Genomic DNA, 16,883 nt, shown 5'->3' with positions numbered 1-16,883 from the left:
ACAAATCGAGGGCTGAAGTTTCTGTTAGAAGTAGTACAGCCAATGCCGAACAGCTTCCTTATTAATACAATAATTATTTTATTTTGACAGCACCATTTATAACCATATAGTCTGTGTCCAGCTACCCGTATTTCCATTAATCAATGGATTTGAAGACAACTGTCATCATTTCGCTTTATTATGACTTATAGGTCCATTGCAGTTCACTACGAAGTTGCAGTGGTGAGGCTCTGGTGGGCGAGAGCCAGGCCCTGGTGGGACATAGAGTGCAGGGCTGGGGATGCCAAGGGGAAAGCAGCAGATGTGCAGAACCCACAGTGATCTCTCACACCCAGGCAATGCATAGCCCCGCAGGGAGACACTACCTGGGATGCTATATGAGAAAACAGTCCTGAGGGATGAAATGCTGCTATGGACTGCAAGGCTTAGTGGCAGCAGAATGCAAATCCAATGAGCCCAATGGTAACACTCAAACCTCCTCCAGCCACCGGCCACACTAGAGCCAGGTGGGGTCACAGCAGGCCCAAGGCCGGGTCAGAACCACCACGTGTACCCATGCTGCACATTGCCTCCTCTATGCAGGGGGCTGTGGCAAACAGGATGTCCCTTTAATGAAACTACAACATATTAAAAATTATTACAGCTTCGTCTTTTCAGGTTTTAGACAATGTAATGTGATTTATTCAAAGAAATGCTGATGATTAGACATTAAATGGCACTAAATATTCCACTTCCTCTGCACTGCCTGATAAACTGGTTTCATTAACATTATAAGTAACAAAAGTTTCCATTTCAGTCGGCCCATTTTGTTTTCCTCACGATCTAAGTTGCAGCTGCACAGCACTATATTATAGCAACCTCGCAGGGCGGCAGCTTCGGGCTTTCCATCACTCCCTGCAGTTAAAGGGACCGAGCACAGCACCAGCATGGGGCCAGCTCACCCCATCCCATCACCCCATGGCCAGGTGTGCCCCCAGCAAGCAGCTCTCCTTTAGCACGAGGCACATCAGGAGCAAAATCTGAGCCTGACCCACACCACCTTCCTCGTGCAACAAGGGCTCTCCCCTACCAAGTGTTCTTCAGCACAGCTGTGGTGTTTGCCCCCCCGAGGCCCAGCAGAATGCTCTGCATCCCACCAACACTGCCTCGGCTTTTCCTCCTCAAGAGATTTTTCCTTAGCCATGAAGGCTCACAGTATTAAATCATACGCCTTGGCTTTAAGTGCGGGTTAACACCTCGCCCTGAGTGGAAGCTACTATATTTGTCAAGGATACCTCCATGATTTATCTTTCCTGTGGAAGAATCCAGAGCTGGACATACGCTGCTCCCATACAATTTCTAAACTCAGTCTTTCCACCTGCGCCCTCAGAGACTTCACTCCACCTTTCAAATTGCTGGAATTACAACTAACACCCACATCAGGGCTCTGCCAGCACCCTGCTCCCCTCCCCACACAGCACTGTCTGGGTGCTCCACATGTGGCTGCACAGCTGGGGTGCCCATGTCCTCCCATGGACACACTGCAGCCACCCAGCTGTGCACCCAGGAGCCAGCCCTGGTCCTTGTCCTGCATCCCTGCCTCCTCTCATGCTACACGGGCCGTGCCTCCGCACACACACGGAGAGATATTTAGATAGCTATATATTATTGTTTATGTAAAGCTGTAGCTTTCCCTTGATTGCAAGGCATGGTGGGGCTGCTGATGAGGTTTGCTGTTGACATTTCTGCATTAGCTGGCTTTTGTCAATCCTGGCAGGCTGAGAAATTCTATCTTAAGGGCTGTTCTTTATTAAATTTGCAAGATACAAAACTGTGACTGACTCCTTTTTCTTTCGCGAATGTATAAATAATAAATCCCGATCCGCTAAAAATAACAATTAAAATATTGCTCAAATTTAAAAGCAAAAACAAAACAAAACCCAAAAAAATAAACTAGAGAAAAAAAAAAAAACACCCTATATTTTAAAGGGTGATTTTGAGGCTGGCTGCAGAGGGCTGGGCACGGCGATACATGGGGCAGCGCCGCTCCTCGATGGCTGGTGACAGCTGCCAGAGCCATGGAGAAGGGATGGGGTTTGGGAAAAAGGAGCGTGTCTGAGCTGAGCTGCTATGTGTTTTACCAAAGTTTGTCACAGAGTCTTTTATACAACTCCTTTATGCAGTATCTGTGACATAATTCCTATTTTTTTCCACCAGCCATTATATATGATAAATAAAACAATGCGCTGAAAACACTGAAATCTCTCATCAATGTCTTTGTGAAAAGGGCCCAGATAAATGAGTCTTGGAATCAAAGGCAGATTACATGACTGACCATGTATCATCCTCTATGTATTGAACATAGTCTTTGTAAAGATAGAGCGGTAATAAAAAGTGGTATTGTGTGCTGTGAAAGGCTGTGTGGGTCTGTGCATGACTAATCTGTCTTTCTGCATTATTTTATTCAATCTTCTCTGACTTTATGCCTTTGACATTTTTGCTACACTCAGTAAATTTGAGTGAATAGGCAATTTTAAAGAATTTTTATAGGGCTTCAGAGAAGTCATACGCAGACTGTATCTTTGTTCAGATTTAACAGTTTAAATATTTCCTTTGTCTAGGATGCAGAGTAATCTTTAGGCAGAGGAGAAGAGGGGGATGGGGTAGGAAACGCAGAATCTCCCTTCATATTTTTGCAACCTTTTGGTGGGGCCGGGGCTGCACCCTGCTCAGTGCAATGGCCGGCCGGGCCCACACACCTCAGCTGAGGGACACGGAGGGACGTGGGGACAGCGGCTCCCTGTGCAAAACTCAAGTGGGAAACAGATGAGATGCTTAAAGGGCTATTGTGAATATAGGCTTAAATATGATCCTCTTGCATCAGCCAATTTCTCTGACAAGATATTGCAAGGGTTGCTGTTTCTTAGTAAATAATGATTTTATTGCATCTCTTTAATGAACTGATAACGTGATACACAGTAAATTATCTGCATCTATAACATTACTGAGGATAAGCAGCGTGGTTTTAGTAATTTATACCACTGAGAGACATGCATTATAAAAATAGGAAAATTATTTCCTTTGTTAAATTGTGCAGAAGTCTTTACCTGAGGAACACCAGACAGATTAATCTCCGGAGATCCACTCACTTGTATTTAAGCTGTTGAACTGTTCGCTGCTCCTTTCCTCAGAACAGCCGAAAAAAACATTTTGAAAGCCAGAATTGACACTGTGGGTATTGTTCCTGCTCATACAAGTTATTAAAATAATTGCTAAGCTATTTTGAGGTAACTCGAAGCTTTCTTTAAAACTCAAACCCAAATCGGAGGGAATTAGCGTAAATAATTTGCAACGATGAGAACCAAAGTACCTCAGAGCCCCCAGAAGGACAAGGCCCTGAGCCCACAGCCCAAACACACTATGGTGTGACTCATCCCACCTCACAGCCCCTCTGGGATCAGGGAATATGTGGGATTTGTGCACTGATGGCATGTGCTACAGCAGTGCTTGCTGCCTGCCACAGCATGATGCTCACCTACAGCTCTGGCCTTGGAGAAGGCAGGTGCAGGCCTTCATAAGACTCAGACCAGGCGCTGCCCTGAGCTGCTCGTCACCACCAGGAATCTGCTCCTCCAGCACATCGCTGGCAGATGATTGTCTTTCCAGATGTAATCACACTTTAGCACCTCACTTCAAAACGCTAGTGGGTAAAAATTCCACATCCCGGTGCCATGTTGCATCGCAAACTGTCTCACTTTGCAGAACGAGGATGGAAAAATGCCATTTTCACCCTTGCACAACGCCTGCCCTAAGTTTCTGAAAGCACGCACTCTAGTAAGCCTACCAGGCAGGGCAATGTGCTTCCTGCATAGACCCCGGGTAATAGATGTGGTTTCTGTTGCTCTGCCACCACATCATGGATTGTTCCTGCTCCTCCAGGAAGGACACAGAGCCTCCTCCCCTCCAGCCATTACCACAGAGGGGATAAACAACCACCAGCAGCTCTCCTCAGCTCCTATTGATTTACGATGCTAAACACTGGAAGGTTTGATCAAGCCGCTAGTCCCCTTTCTGCACACAGTATTTCCACCGGGTGTTGGTACAAGGCAGGGAGCCGCCCCACTCGGGTCTGGGTTTGTTTACAAAACATGTTTTACAACTTGGAGGAAACCTCTCCGATATTAGTTATTAACAACCCCGAGCTGGCATTTGCATTTTTATAACCTTGTTACTTAAAAGTGAAACAGCAGAAGGGAAGACTTAGTGACAGTGTTCCCCGTGTGCTTTAATCCCAGCCTGAGCTTTTTATGCTTGAGAGCACCTTATGATGCTGTAACTAACCTCAAACCTGGAGCAGCAGGAGGGCAACAAACCTCCGAATACAGCAATGTCATGCTTTACAGGCATACTCTCTGCAACAGCATGAATGAAGGAAAAAAAACGGTTGCCTAGGAAACACTCTAGTCTTGGTAATTATTACTGTAACTGTCTGCACACCCCACCTATAACAGAAATGAATAATAAATTATAATCACTGACTGGCAGCTTTCCGTTGCTGCTTTTGCTCAGCACTGCTACCTACCGGCACGTGGAATTAATTACAGAGCGGCAGCAGGGCCCTGGTGCACAGACACATGCTTGCACGCCTGCATGCATCGCATGCTTGCTTGCACACCCGGCCCGGGTGAGCCTTGCTCGTGCCACACAGCGCCATGCTCTGCACACCCACCCAGAGCTGCACAAACTTACTCCATCCATGACAGATTTTGCATATTGCAAAGTGAACAACAACAAAAGAATTGGGTTTTGCTGGGTAATAAATGTGTATTTTAAAGGCCCAGCGAAGTGCCACTCAAGAGCAGCAAACGCCATCCCGTAGGATTTGTAACAGATACCTTGTAACAGATACCTTCTATCGGGCACTTCTGATCAATTAAACTCCATAATCAACAAAGATGTTCCATTTATCTTAGGTTGTCTAATTTGCAACACAGCGTTAAAGTACTTCTATTGGAAGACTAGTTTGTTTAGAAATTAGAACACTCAGAGTGATTTACTGGATTTGATTTAAAAGACTCAGCGGGAGTTGGCAAAATTCACATATCATGGGGTTAATGTGGGTTAGAATGGAGCTATTTGTAATACAAAAATATTGCATACCAAATACACACATCTGATTTCTTTTAATCCCGGCTCATTTTTTGCAACATAAATCACTTTGTTAAAACGAGCAGCTAAAACAGCTGTTTTAGACACTCTTGAAACATACAAAAATCTGCTGCTTTAGACGCTCTAAGTGAGCAATGAAAAGTGCTAAGTGCAACTAGTCTTACAGGAGGAAGGCACACAAAGCCGACTTACCTCTGTGCTGGCACGACGTGGCTCCGCTGCCCCGCACCTTCTGCAGCCTCTGCTTCAAGGCAACTTCCCCACATGCAAACAGGTGCCCAGCTTTGCTCGTGGCCAATTAGAAAGATAGGGCGACTAGTTTGCCTTGTAATGAGGCTGAAAACGGAGCAGGTGATTTGAGGTGCTTAAATGATACGGTCAGGTGGGGACGGGGCGGTGCATGTAAGCACAGCTGCCCCAGTACAAACCTGCAGCCTCAGCCCTGTCCTGCTGCACCTGTGAGGATCCTGTAGAGCAGCAGGACTCCAAATCCTTCTCTGCTCTATGCTGGGAGCACGGGCAGCACCGCACACAGCACGAGGAGCCCTTCCTGCAGATAGAAAAGCCATCCAGGGAATCCAGAATCAATTGGACTGTACAGTTATTACCATTAGAGTGAGACTTAACTCCAGCATTGGGGAGAAAAGACACTCCTGCTGACATTCATTTATTACCAAGAACCATACGTGCCTCAGATTCTTGGCAGTGAGCTTAAGGCAGCTTCGTGTCCTCCATGCGTTGGTGGCCACCCGTGTTGACTTGTTGGCTTCTGTGTGGCACAAAAAGCCAATTTTCAGTCCTCGCCAAAATGGGTCTTCTCGTTTTTTTTCTACTTGCTCTCCTGCTTGGGGAGATTTTTAGCCACATTATGCTTTTTGTTGAGCATTTGCAAACGTTCTACAGAAATCCTATAACTATTCATACATTCCTAAGATGTATATCAAAGGGTCCAGGAACATGTAGACGTGGTATACAGGGACAGGGTTTAGAGAACAATATTGGTGATAGGTGGATGGTTGGACAAAATGACCTTAGTGGTCTTTTCCAACCTTAATGGTTCCATGATTCTACTTCTTATATGGGACACACATTGAATCTAATGGTAAGGTCCAAGTGAAGAGACTGAATAGGAAGGATTATTCCAGTCCTCAAACCCTCTGACAATCAGACATACTGCGAAAAGGGCACAGACACATCCAGGCTCCCTATTAGGGAAAACACTCATGTGCTCAGTTTTAAGCATGTGGTTAAATCCATTCTTCTCTGCAAAATCTTTCAGACATGAACACATGCCAAAGTGCATTCCTGAGTAAGGATGCTTCCCTGAACCGAGGCCATAATTCATTAAAACCCAAGGTGCAATTATTCTACTTTTTCCCCGTGAGCAGGGATGTGAAAAAGGGGAGGGGGAAAAAATAAGAAGAAAACAAGCAAAGAATTAATTTTGATTTGAAACTGATCTATAGAGACAAGGGGCATTTGGTTCTGTTGAAGTAACTACAAGTGGGAAGTATTTCAGAAGATATCTAAATAAATCTTTTTAAAGGTCTTTTTTTTTTCCTCCTCTCTCTCCCTTTCTTTCTCTCCTTTTCCCTCTAATTACCCATGTCTGGTAGTCTTGGATCTCAACCCCTTGTTATTTAAAATACATATTCATGGCACTATATTTTACAGTTGCACTGTTCTGGTTACAAAATAGCTTCTACTTTTCTAGGACATAATTTCATTTTGTTTAGCCAAGAATTCATTAAAGAAGCTATAAATAACCTCCTTTAAATATTTAGCCGTGAATAGAGGGTGGACTGGCATTGATGGCTTATTTTAGTACTAATGCAATATGCTTTAAAAAAAAGAAAAAAAAAAATCCACATTTGAGCATGAATCAAGTTAATCATTAACACTTTCAACGTGATTCTAGAAGCTGCCTAAAACCATGCCCCCTTTTTCCCCCCCACTGCAGCCCTACAGGCAGCAGGAGCCAAGCACCGACCCCAGGTGCCTCCTGCAGTCAGTGCTACACATTCCTGCACCCTATGGCCACGCAGCCTCTTGCTTTTGGTGGATAAGAGATGAGAGCTGTGCCTTGCTGCTGCTGAGCAGGAGACTATAAGCACAAAGCTAGGTTATCTTAGGGGAACAGAGAGGCATCTTTATACCCTGCTCACAGGTATAAAGAAACATACACTGGGGGTTCCAAGGCTGCATGTTCCTGGAATCACAGAGCTGTAACAAGAGCAAATTCTTTTACACCTTGTATGTCTTTCAGACTCACTTTCAGGCTCTGGTTTGATGGCATCAGCTCATAGAATCAATGGAAGTTTCTCCATCTCTCCACACCATCTTGTCCTTGCTCAGTGCATTGCACCCATCACTGTGCTGACACAAACATGCTGTGGAAGATCAGGCAACTCACCAGCTTCAGACAAACATGCACAACCACTGAAAACAACAACAACAGCAAAAAACCCACCACATCAACACAAGAAAAACAGTAATTTGTTTCTGAAACCCAGCTCCTATTATCTATCACTCAAGGAGTGGCCTCAACAAAAGTTATGTCAGCACGAGGGAGGGATGGCAGGAAGGACCACGCACAGTCTGGAAAACCAGACACAAAACCGTACCCCAAGTGATCTGACACTGCTACATTCTGAACCGAAGTTAAGGAGAGAGACATTCTTCCTTAGTGCCGACTGCCTCTAGCCATTCCCAAAACAATTACAATGTTTTCTGCATATATAAAAGAACTGGGAGGTTTTGTAATCATAGTCTGAGTTTATGCTTCTCTCCTTAAGAGCATTCATTTTCCATGGACATTCATTAATGGGGCTGCTTTTACATCCATGTGGTTGCAAACACTCCAAGTCAGAAATGCGCATTCGAAACAAAAAACCTTCCTGCAGCCGTTTCCAAATTCTAGTAGAAGAGAAAGAGCACAAGTTCCACAGCTTTTTTACTGAAAATTTAATTTTACAAAATACCCTTTTCCATCCAAGAAACTTCCCTGCAATGCACGTGAACCCAGTGTTTTATAGACCTGTGCAGGGAGATATCGGAGAGGTCTGACAGAAGGAAAAAAAGAAGAAAAGAAACTGTTAGCAGACACCTAGTTGCAAAACCTACAGCAATGGGAATACAAGTGTGTCTTAAAATGCTAAAGCAAGTAATGCAGTATAATTGGTGAATCCATTTGAAATGTGAAAGTTTCCTTAAAACGGTCCATATGGTATGCAGAACATCACAGCTGGCACAGAACTGCCTGTATTTAGGTCTAAACACAAAAACAATGTATGTAAGGAACATTTTTTGAAAAATAACCCGAGTGCTGCTATCATAAGGCAAACATACACAAAGGTGCTGACAGCATACAGGGAAATCAACAAAAAAAGATGAATATTTAACTGTTCAAACACCAAACTGTTTTTAAACGTTGCCAACAGAAGTTTGAGAGAGAAACTATGCCAAATCAACACAGGAGACCCTTTTAACTAGCTAGGTGTAATGCATACGGCTTTACATCATCCCAAGAAATGTGAAACTAGACATTAGTACTCAAGCTTCGGCATCTAGGCGAGGCCTAGTTAGTCTGTTGCATTCTGGCAGCTTTGAATTTTGATATCCTCTTTGTAGTTTCTTCTGACGCTTTGGACGAAACTTCCTCCGATTTCTGCTCCAGAATGGTAGGCAGGACAGGGTGAGCAATGACTGGGTGTGGTATTAAGGAGGGAGACAAAGGCTCCTTCTCTATGACAGTTCCAGAAAATGCCTGTAACAGAAGAGAACACTCAAAATGAGCTAATAAAATGCAAATGTGAAGCTATGCCCATAAGGTCATTACCCTATATTAGCCTGATTAGGATTGTTATTCCTTTTAATCAAAAGTAAAGAAATATCTTTAAATCGACGATTGTTCCTTGCATAAGTAACCAAATCATAATTAACCTCAAAATACAGCACATTCAAGGATGACTGAATGAAAGACAATGTCTTAAAAGTACTACTTAATCTCAATCTTACCGCATAAATGACCTAAAAATTTCCTTCCTCGCTGACACACGCTCGAGAAATAACACAGCTGATGTAATATATAGTTTCATTTTGGATAACAAATGGAGACTCTGCAAAGTTGGAGTATGTCAGCGTTTCCATCAAACGTCATATTTTATGACTTAATATCTTCTAATTGCATCAAGCTGACACACTGCATACAAATTGGCGAGCATATATTTTGTTTTTTCTTTCTCCTTACCAAATATGATCAAAAAACAGTCAAAGCAATTTATACTTAAGAGAACAGCAAACTTGCTTCCAAATATTTCCCTCTACAAAAGGTCGAATAAACATTTATTGTTTAAAAGTGGTAATTTATACGACTTATTTTTACTTAAGTAAGAAATGGCCGGGACTCTTGGAAAACATCTGAAACAAAGTAACTCGGAACTATTTCTCATAAACCTATTTTAGAGCAAACCATCATATTACAGAGTGAAAACCCAAAATTCGGAATGCCTAAGGACAAAGGAAGCAGTTTACATGCAAGGTTTGATGACCATAGTGGGCATGAAAGAATGCACACTAGATTTATTAACTATGCTTAGTTTTGCTTATTCATAACTCAGTTACCAAGAAAAACAAAGCAAAACAAAACAGCCATTCTTTTCCTGCAGGACCTGCAAAGAAAAACAACCCAGCTTCTTTTTTGTTTGTTTTCTGCTCCAGCAGCCAACCTATGCCTACAGCCGTGCCTGTACACAATTACGTTCTCCTAACAGCGTGCACATTGTCCAAAAAAAAGTAAGCAATACACAAACTACAAGGATCATGGCAAAATTGGAAACAAAAAGGAAAATGGTAATGGAGAAATAATATATTTCAAACACCCCCAAAAAATAATAAAAATAAAAATGACTGCACCTAAGAAGGCTTGTTGTTAACAGGAGTGTTTGGGTCAGTTATTAAGAAAATACACTCATTACATTCTAGAGAATAATCACACTGCCTTCACAATATAGACTACTAAGAAACATCAAACAGCCTATGTGGATGTTTTACAGAAACATAGCAAATGTGGTCCAGAAGATTTGCAATGTGAAGTGTTAACTCCACAGAAGGATCTTCCACCACAGCTCTTCCACCTGTATTCACTTGTAGCTCTTGGGATCAAAAGCAATGATAAGTAATAGATTTCATGAGGAATATATTTCTTGTTAAAAATACTTCTTCTCAAAAAGGTTTTTCCAGTGACCTTGTTCACTGTACTGGGAACTACTGAAAATTCACTGGACTCTTAGCTTGGGAATAAGTTTTACAAAATAAAAGCAATAAATGTCCTTCTGTCATGAATTTCTGACAAGCAGCTACATTTAATTCTTGCATTCATCCAGACACTATGCAACTGTATCATTTCCCTTATGTGGTACAGTCTCTTTCTTTTATGATTAAGTACTGAACTTTCCAGAAGCGTGGAAAAAGGTGTTTTGGATCACTGCTGACCCTGGTATGGAATAGGACAAGCAGAACATTGACAGAACACAGGGTTACAAAGAGTCTTCCCTTCCCATTCACAACTACACAGCTGAAACTGTCTTTAATTACTATTTTTAAGCCAGCCATATACCCTGAAGGGACATTTTCAGGATGGCCCAAGTCAAGGGCACAGCAGCACAGATCTACTTTGTTGGACCCTTACAGGAGAGTTTGAGGTCGGGGGAAGCCAACTGCTTCATTTCCTGCCCTCTGCTTCTAGGATGTATATGACAAAAACCTGTCACCCAAAAACATCCTCCTGAAGCAAAACTAGATAGGAGATAGAATATCATTTTAAGGAAATCAAACAAACCGTTGGCGTAAGCAACTATATTCTTTGGATTTCTCATTTTTATCCCTGCCAGCAATCAATAATTAATTAAAAACTGTACCTCGGTTGTCCCTGAAGAGGGAGGAAGCTTTTTTGGTAGCTGCTGCTGCCCCGTCTCCTCCTCTTCCTCCAGTATGCCTTCGCTGTTGTCACTCTGAGTAGCTTCATCACAGCTAATGCTCCTCTGAACTCCTCGTCTGTCATCAAACTCAGCAGCACTGTTCTCACTGGTATCGCTACAAACACTATTCTCTCTGCTTCGAGACTTCAAGATTGATTTACGAGGGACATATTCTCCATTCACAACATCAACAAAGACTCTATAAAGGAAAACGTTAGCTTTAATAAACCATTTCAGGATCAGATGACAAATTTACACTGATCTTGCTTTGTCTTTCACACAAATTAATTATGATGCGCTTTTCCAACTTTTTCACTGTAGAATTACAATACTGTACCTTTAGAGGCATTTGATTTACCAACATACAAGAACCAATTCTGCAGAGCAAACACTGCTATGCCGGTTATTTGAGCATTAAGTTGGTATACTGTTCAGAGAACATATAGCTCCTCGAAAAGCGTTACAAGAAAACGAAGTAGCGTGGGTTAGAAAAAGTTGAAAAAAAGGTAAACTAAGCAATTTTCAGGGCTGTGTTTGTAAAGAGAAGCAGAAGGTCAGAATGACAGAGTTTCCAGAATTAAGTCCTTGTCAAACGTAGAATATAGAAACAAATACTTGAAACATTCACTCGCACATGGAATGCATGAAGCTTTTTCTTGACAAGTGCCCTAATCTTCTGCTTTCCATTAAAAAATAAAAAAAAAAATCAGCTTTTAAGATCAGATCAACATGGGGACACTTTTCAAGTGCTAACAGGCTGTAACTGATAAAGAGACCTCATCCTACAGTTTATACTCCATCTCTCTATGACTTGAAGAAGTCAAGGGTGGGTGGAGCCAAACAAGCAGCATTAGAAGACAGCCAATTTCATCAAGCTCATGAAGGGGGAGACCGATGACTGGATGAGTCTTAAGGGTTTTACTTGATTCTTAACAACTTTATTCAGCACATACTCTTGGGAACACTTGCTTACTTCTATAGAAAATACAGCTCCTTTGCAGAGCTGAGGCAGAGCACCACAGAAGAATCCTCTACCTCCTCTTGAGCCCCAGTTATTATTGGATGAGTTTTTAACTTCTTATACTTTGTGCCACTTCTTTTATATATTATTTTTTAAGATACTTAAGTGCCTGACACAAAAACACCGTGTGACTTTCACAGACACTTATTCAGCCAACTCACAGGTATCCGTGTTCATTCTTAAAGACCTGAATACCTTCTTTAATTCTCCCTTAATCTTTGTTTAGGCTTCACACAGTCTAAGCTCACTGTTATTTGTAGAGCTCTCTAAGTGTACATTTTGACTGCCGAGAATGTGTTTTTGTGGTGTTGTTTTTTTAAAGAGAACTAGCAATGAAGTTAGGAACAAACACAAAAGAAACTATGCAAACAGAAGACCACAGTGCAATCTGAAGATACTGGAAGGAAGAAATAAAAAGCAATGCTTATTAGGTGGGATGAGAGGAGTAAAGGAAGTGACAGACCTTGTCAGTTACATTTGAGAACAAACACAGAAGCAGACGACAAGGAATTGATAACACATAACAAACTGCTATATTACTTTGCACAGATGATATGTACTGGCAAATTGGAATAACTTTCAAAAGCTCCAAAAAAGTGAAAAAACTGATAGCTGAAAAGAGAATTCAAGCTAAAAAATGCTTCATGGATACAGAAGCATTGCAACCTCGCAGAAGCCACAAGCTTTCATTCCTAAGTAGCAAATTCAGTTCCAGCTGTATTTTTTTCAGGAGACAGTAGGCTCACTGTCATGCCATAGGTGCACAGAAATGAAAAGAGAAGTTCTGCTAAGAGGAAAGCTCACACGTCAATACCATAAATTACATACCGGTAAATGTCTGCTGGGGTTTTGATGTTAGGCAGTTCTGGAGCTGCATGGCCATGGCCATTGCCATTGCTGTTCTTCCTTTTACGCTTGGCCTCTTCTTTCTTTTCACTGAATTTCAAAGTAGTATTTTTGCCTGTGTTTATTCTTACCTGAAAATTGAACACAAATGACGGTCTAGACCATAAGACCAACAATCATCAGGCTGAGAATCAACTGAATCAGGGTAGTTTGGTTAGGTTGCGGTTAGATCTTCAAGGTCTTTTCCAACCTGAGCAATTCTATGATCCTATGAATTTTGACACCCTCCTATCAAAGCAGCTGAGGACTACAAGGCACAGGAAAGTTAAATAAATGCCCAAAGAGTAACATTCACGGTAAAACTCTTTACTTCTTACAACTTGCACCAGGCTAAAGATTTTCTCTGCACTTATGTATATGGATTTTGCATGTACTGCCACATTTGAAACTAGCAAATTTTTTATCCCATGGTGTTTTTTAAAGGTTGAAACCCATCTAAATAGATTTCATCTACAGTTACCTCTCTACCATATCTACATAACATTAAGTGCTCATTTTTAGATAACATATATGGTACACATGTTTTACAAAATCTCTTAGCAGAGAAACAAGTAAATATTTATGTACAAACCCTTTTAGGTTCAACAGTATGAGAGAAAAAAATAGTTGGAACAGAGCTGTCTCCAACATCTGTATCATCTTCATCATCACTGTGGTAATATGTAGAGCCATTAACATGGCGAACAAACAAGTCTGAATTTGTTACTTCTTTCCGGAAGTTGCCCTGAGTAATACAGTCTTCTACTCTGTATGTTCCATTGAGATCTGTCCTCTTATCCTCCTTTTCCTCTTCTGAGGAGGTTGTATCTTCCCCATTTGCCTCAACCGTATCAGGCATCCTATGAAACAAGAAACATTCCAGTGAATCAAGCAAGGTAATTCTTACTCTCAAGAGACACAGACATACAAAGTAGCCAACAAGCTTGTACTTCTCTTTTCCCAGGTACTGCATTTTCAGCAAGACTGTGGAACTTCATTCAAATTCAGTAAAAATGTTTGAATCCTTTCCATAACAACTGGACCATCTAAAAACGTGACATTTTGGCTAATGACATATGCATTGCTTTAGGAAGAGAACAGATCCCAGGATGTCGTTAAACATTGAACGTTTAACTCCCACACTGTAAACAAAGCATTTTCTTAGCTTGTGGGAAATGGATTTTACTTCCCCCTCTTCTACCTTCTCAAAGAAAAAAAAAAAATCCTGTAGTGCTGGATGGGAACAGTTGCACAAAGGCAAATTCCAGCACCTTTGGCCTTGCAGTACATGCTTTGTTCGCATTCCACCCATCTTCCACCTATTACAATTTTAATCACATCTTTCTGGTCACCTATTTGTGCTTACAAACAGATCATCTGCGCACAAACACATCTTGTAGCTTTCTCAGCTCCAAACCTGAATGCACTGCTATACCTGTCAAGTTCACCGAGTATCTCTTCTTGTCTCTCAAGCTCTTCCAAGCGGGCCCACAGCTCTTCCTCCGATTGAAAGTGGCCCACTGATTTTGTATCCCTTCCATTCGCCAGAAAATCTACCTCAAAAGCATCCGATACTTTTGGTTTTGAATGAGGTTTGTGAGCTGTTCTGTATTTGCCTGTGTAACACACACAAAAAAATGCAATTACTAATACAACTGACACAAAGAATAAATGAACAAATAAATAATAAAAACAAATTGGAGAAAACAAAACACAAAGGAATTAAGGAATATGGGTAGAACATTTTCCATTTCAAATTATTGTTTAACTGTTTAAGTGACACCACCAATGAACCACAGCACTGTCACAGGATAATAGTCTCCGGATGTTACAGAAACACCAAGGCAAAGCACAGATGTTTATTTACAAAGCAGGAGACACTGATCCTATGACATTTTTATTATATTGTTGTTCAGATGGTGCTTGTGTGTGTGTTTTTTGGTGTGTTTTTTTTTTTTAACCTCTCACGCCTTGATTTGATCTGATAGATAACAGCATGTCAATGTGACATTTGCTCATATCCCCATTAATAGCACTTTTTTTTAACTGAGAAAACAAACCTTGTTCATTTTGGACAGTCATATACTTAAAGTCTCTTTTGCTTTGGGTTGCTTTATTTTATTATTTATAAGGAAGATCATCACAAATGATCTCCAGAGTAATCTGATCAAAATGAAGTCAGTACAAATGATTTCTTTTAGTGAAGAAGGCCTGCTTTGAAAGCTGCACAAAATAATATGTATAAGCCACCTTAGAGCCTCAAAAGCGACCTGAGACACATTACTGTGAGTAAACAATAGCCACAGACAAGTTTTTGAGGGCACTTAAAAGCTTTGTTACCTGGACAAACCTTGCACATGCTAAGGATGGGGAATGCTTTCTCCTGTTTGCATACCATCTAGCATGTAGGGATCAAACAGCTTGAAGCTTTAGTGTTGTCTGTCTGAAGGACAGCACTGCACCCTGAATCTCCCCAGCTCCTGGGGCACAGCCTGCTCCGTCTGGTCCCGGCAGGTTTGGAGGGCATTCTCTACTGCCCCCTGTACATTAGCAGCTCCCAACCCCCATTCAGGAGATCTAAACCTTCTTCTTCTGCCACTGCCACATATGCCCAACATCATCTCTCTGTGGGTCTTTATGGAACACTGTTTTTACCTCTCAATAATATTGTGTCTTCATGATTCAGCATCCTTAAAATGTTAACATATCTTTTTATTAACCAATTACGTGGCTTTGATTAATTTTTGGAACTCACAGTTTAAATATATCCTTATTCAAATATGTCCATTTGTACTTTAATCCTGAGATAAATACGAATTCAATAGCAACACGAGAAAGCAAACAGGTGACTGTAAGTCATGTTGGAAAGCGTGACCGCTACTCTTCCACAGGACAGCATTTTTCACTGTGTCATTAAGAAAGGGCTAAAATGTATTCCATTAAGATTTAAATATAAATTGAGATAAGCTAAATAAACTAAATCAGTCTGGCTTGAGAAATTACAACTGGTATAATTACAAAATTAACAAATAAAATTTGGAACTGTTATTTAACAATCTATCTCAACTTGATATTCAGGTTGTGCCTTCCCAGTTTCTTTCTGTTCCACTTCAGCCCTAACCACTTATTCAACTACTAAGGTAACCGCATAGCTTCCTGATCACTGTGCTTTGGCACACCAGTACTTTTCCCTTCTAATTCTGACAAAAATTCTGCCAGTTAGGAAACCAGGTCAGAGCTCAAAGACAACAGAGATATCCAGTTGCTGCTCCAATACACACTGCGCTCATTCACTGTTGTTACTACGAAGTGCTACCAGTAACTTCATACGCTAAGAAAGCTGAATCCCATAGAACAGAGTCAGTAACACACTAATGAGATGCCTGGGATACTTGTTTTTGTCCTCTTCAGAAACGCAGGCTGATGAAGCCCATCCTTGCCACAAAACAATCCATAAATTGTTCTTTTAGGTTGCAAAGGCAGTAAAGATCAGTGCTAAGAGAAGAAGTACACACTTTCTACTTAGACATCTTTAGCAAACCCCAAAATACTGCTCCTTCTCAAGATGTCCAACTAATGCTATTTTCAGACTGTGGAAATACTTCCTCCATTCCGCCTGAGTCTTTTCTATCGAGCACCACTTCAGCTAGCACAGAAATCATCCAGTTCCTCATCACAGCTATCTGTACCTCCCAGTGTCCTCTCCAAAAATCTCCCAGAAGTGCCTGCTTTGGTGCATCAGCAGTCCCTGCACACAGAGATTGTTCGCACGTCTGTTTTACCACCAGCCACAAAACACCTGGTGGATGTCATATAGGGAATACCCAGCCCGTTTGTCTCACCCCTCCATC

The 16,883-nt window shown here is 41.5% G+C and overlaps 1 protein-coding gene across 4 annotated transcripts in view; it reads right to left on the bottom strand.

Moving 5' to 3' along the window:
- Positions 1-2,898: 2,898 nt before the first annotated feature.
- Positions 2,899-16,883, bottom strand: part of URI1 (URI1 prefoldin like chaperone) — a 42,249-nt gene continuing 28,264 nt past the window's right edge. For all 4 annotated transcript variants that reach the window (XM_015874046.3, XM_085551814.1, XM_015874048.3 and 1 more), the window contains 5 exons: positions 14,468-14,648; positions 13,625-13,892; positions 12,976-13,124; positions 11,067-11,325; positions 2,899-8,914 (listed from right to left, as the gene is read on the bottom strand). In XM_015874046.3, coding sequence (XP_015729532.1) covers positions 8,726-8,914; positions 11,067-11,325; positions 12,976-13,124; positions 13,625-13,892; positions 14,468-14,648 — 1,046 coding nt within the window. In that variant the 3' untranslated portion in view covers positions 2,899-8,725. The remainder of the gene's footprint in view (positions 8,915-11,066; positions 11,326-12,975; positions 13,125-13,624; positions 13,893-14,467; positions 14,649-16,883) is intronic.

Source organism: Coturnix japonica, chromosome 6 (assembly GCF_054131305.1).
Source record: "Coturnix japonica strain WE chromosome 6, WE-NBRP24, whole genome shotgun sequence".
In the NCBI taxonomy this organism is placed as follows: Eukaryota; Metazoa; Chordata; class Aves; order Galliformes; family Phasianidae; genus Coturnix; species Coturnix japonica.
This window is presented reverse-complemented; position numbering and strand designations above follow the sequence as displayed.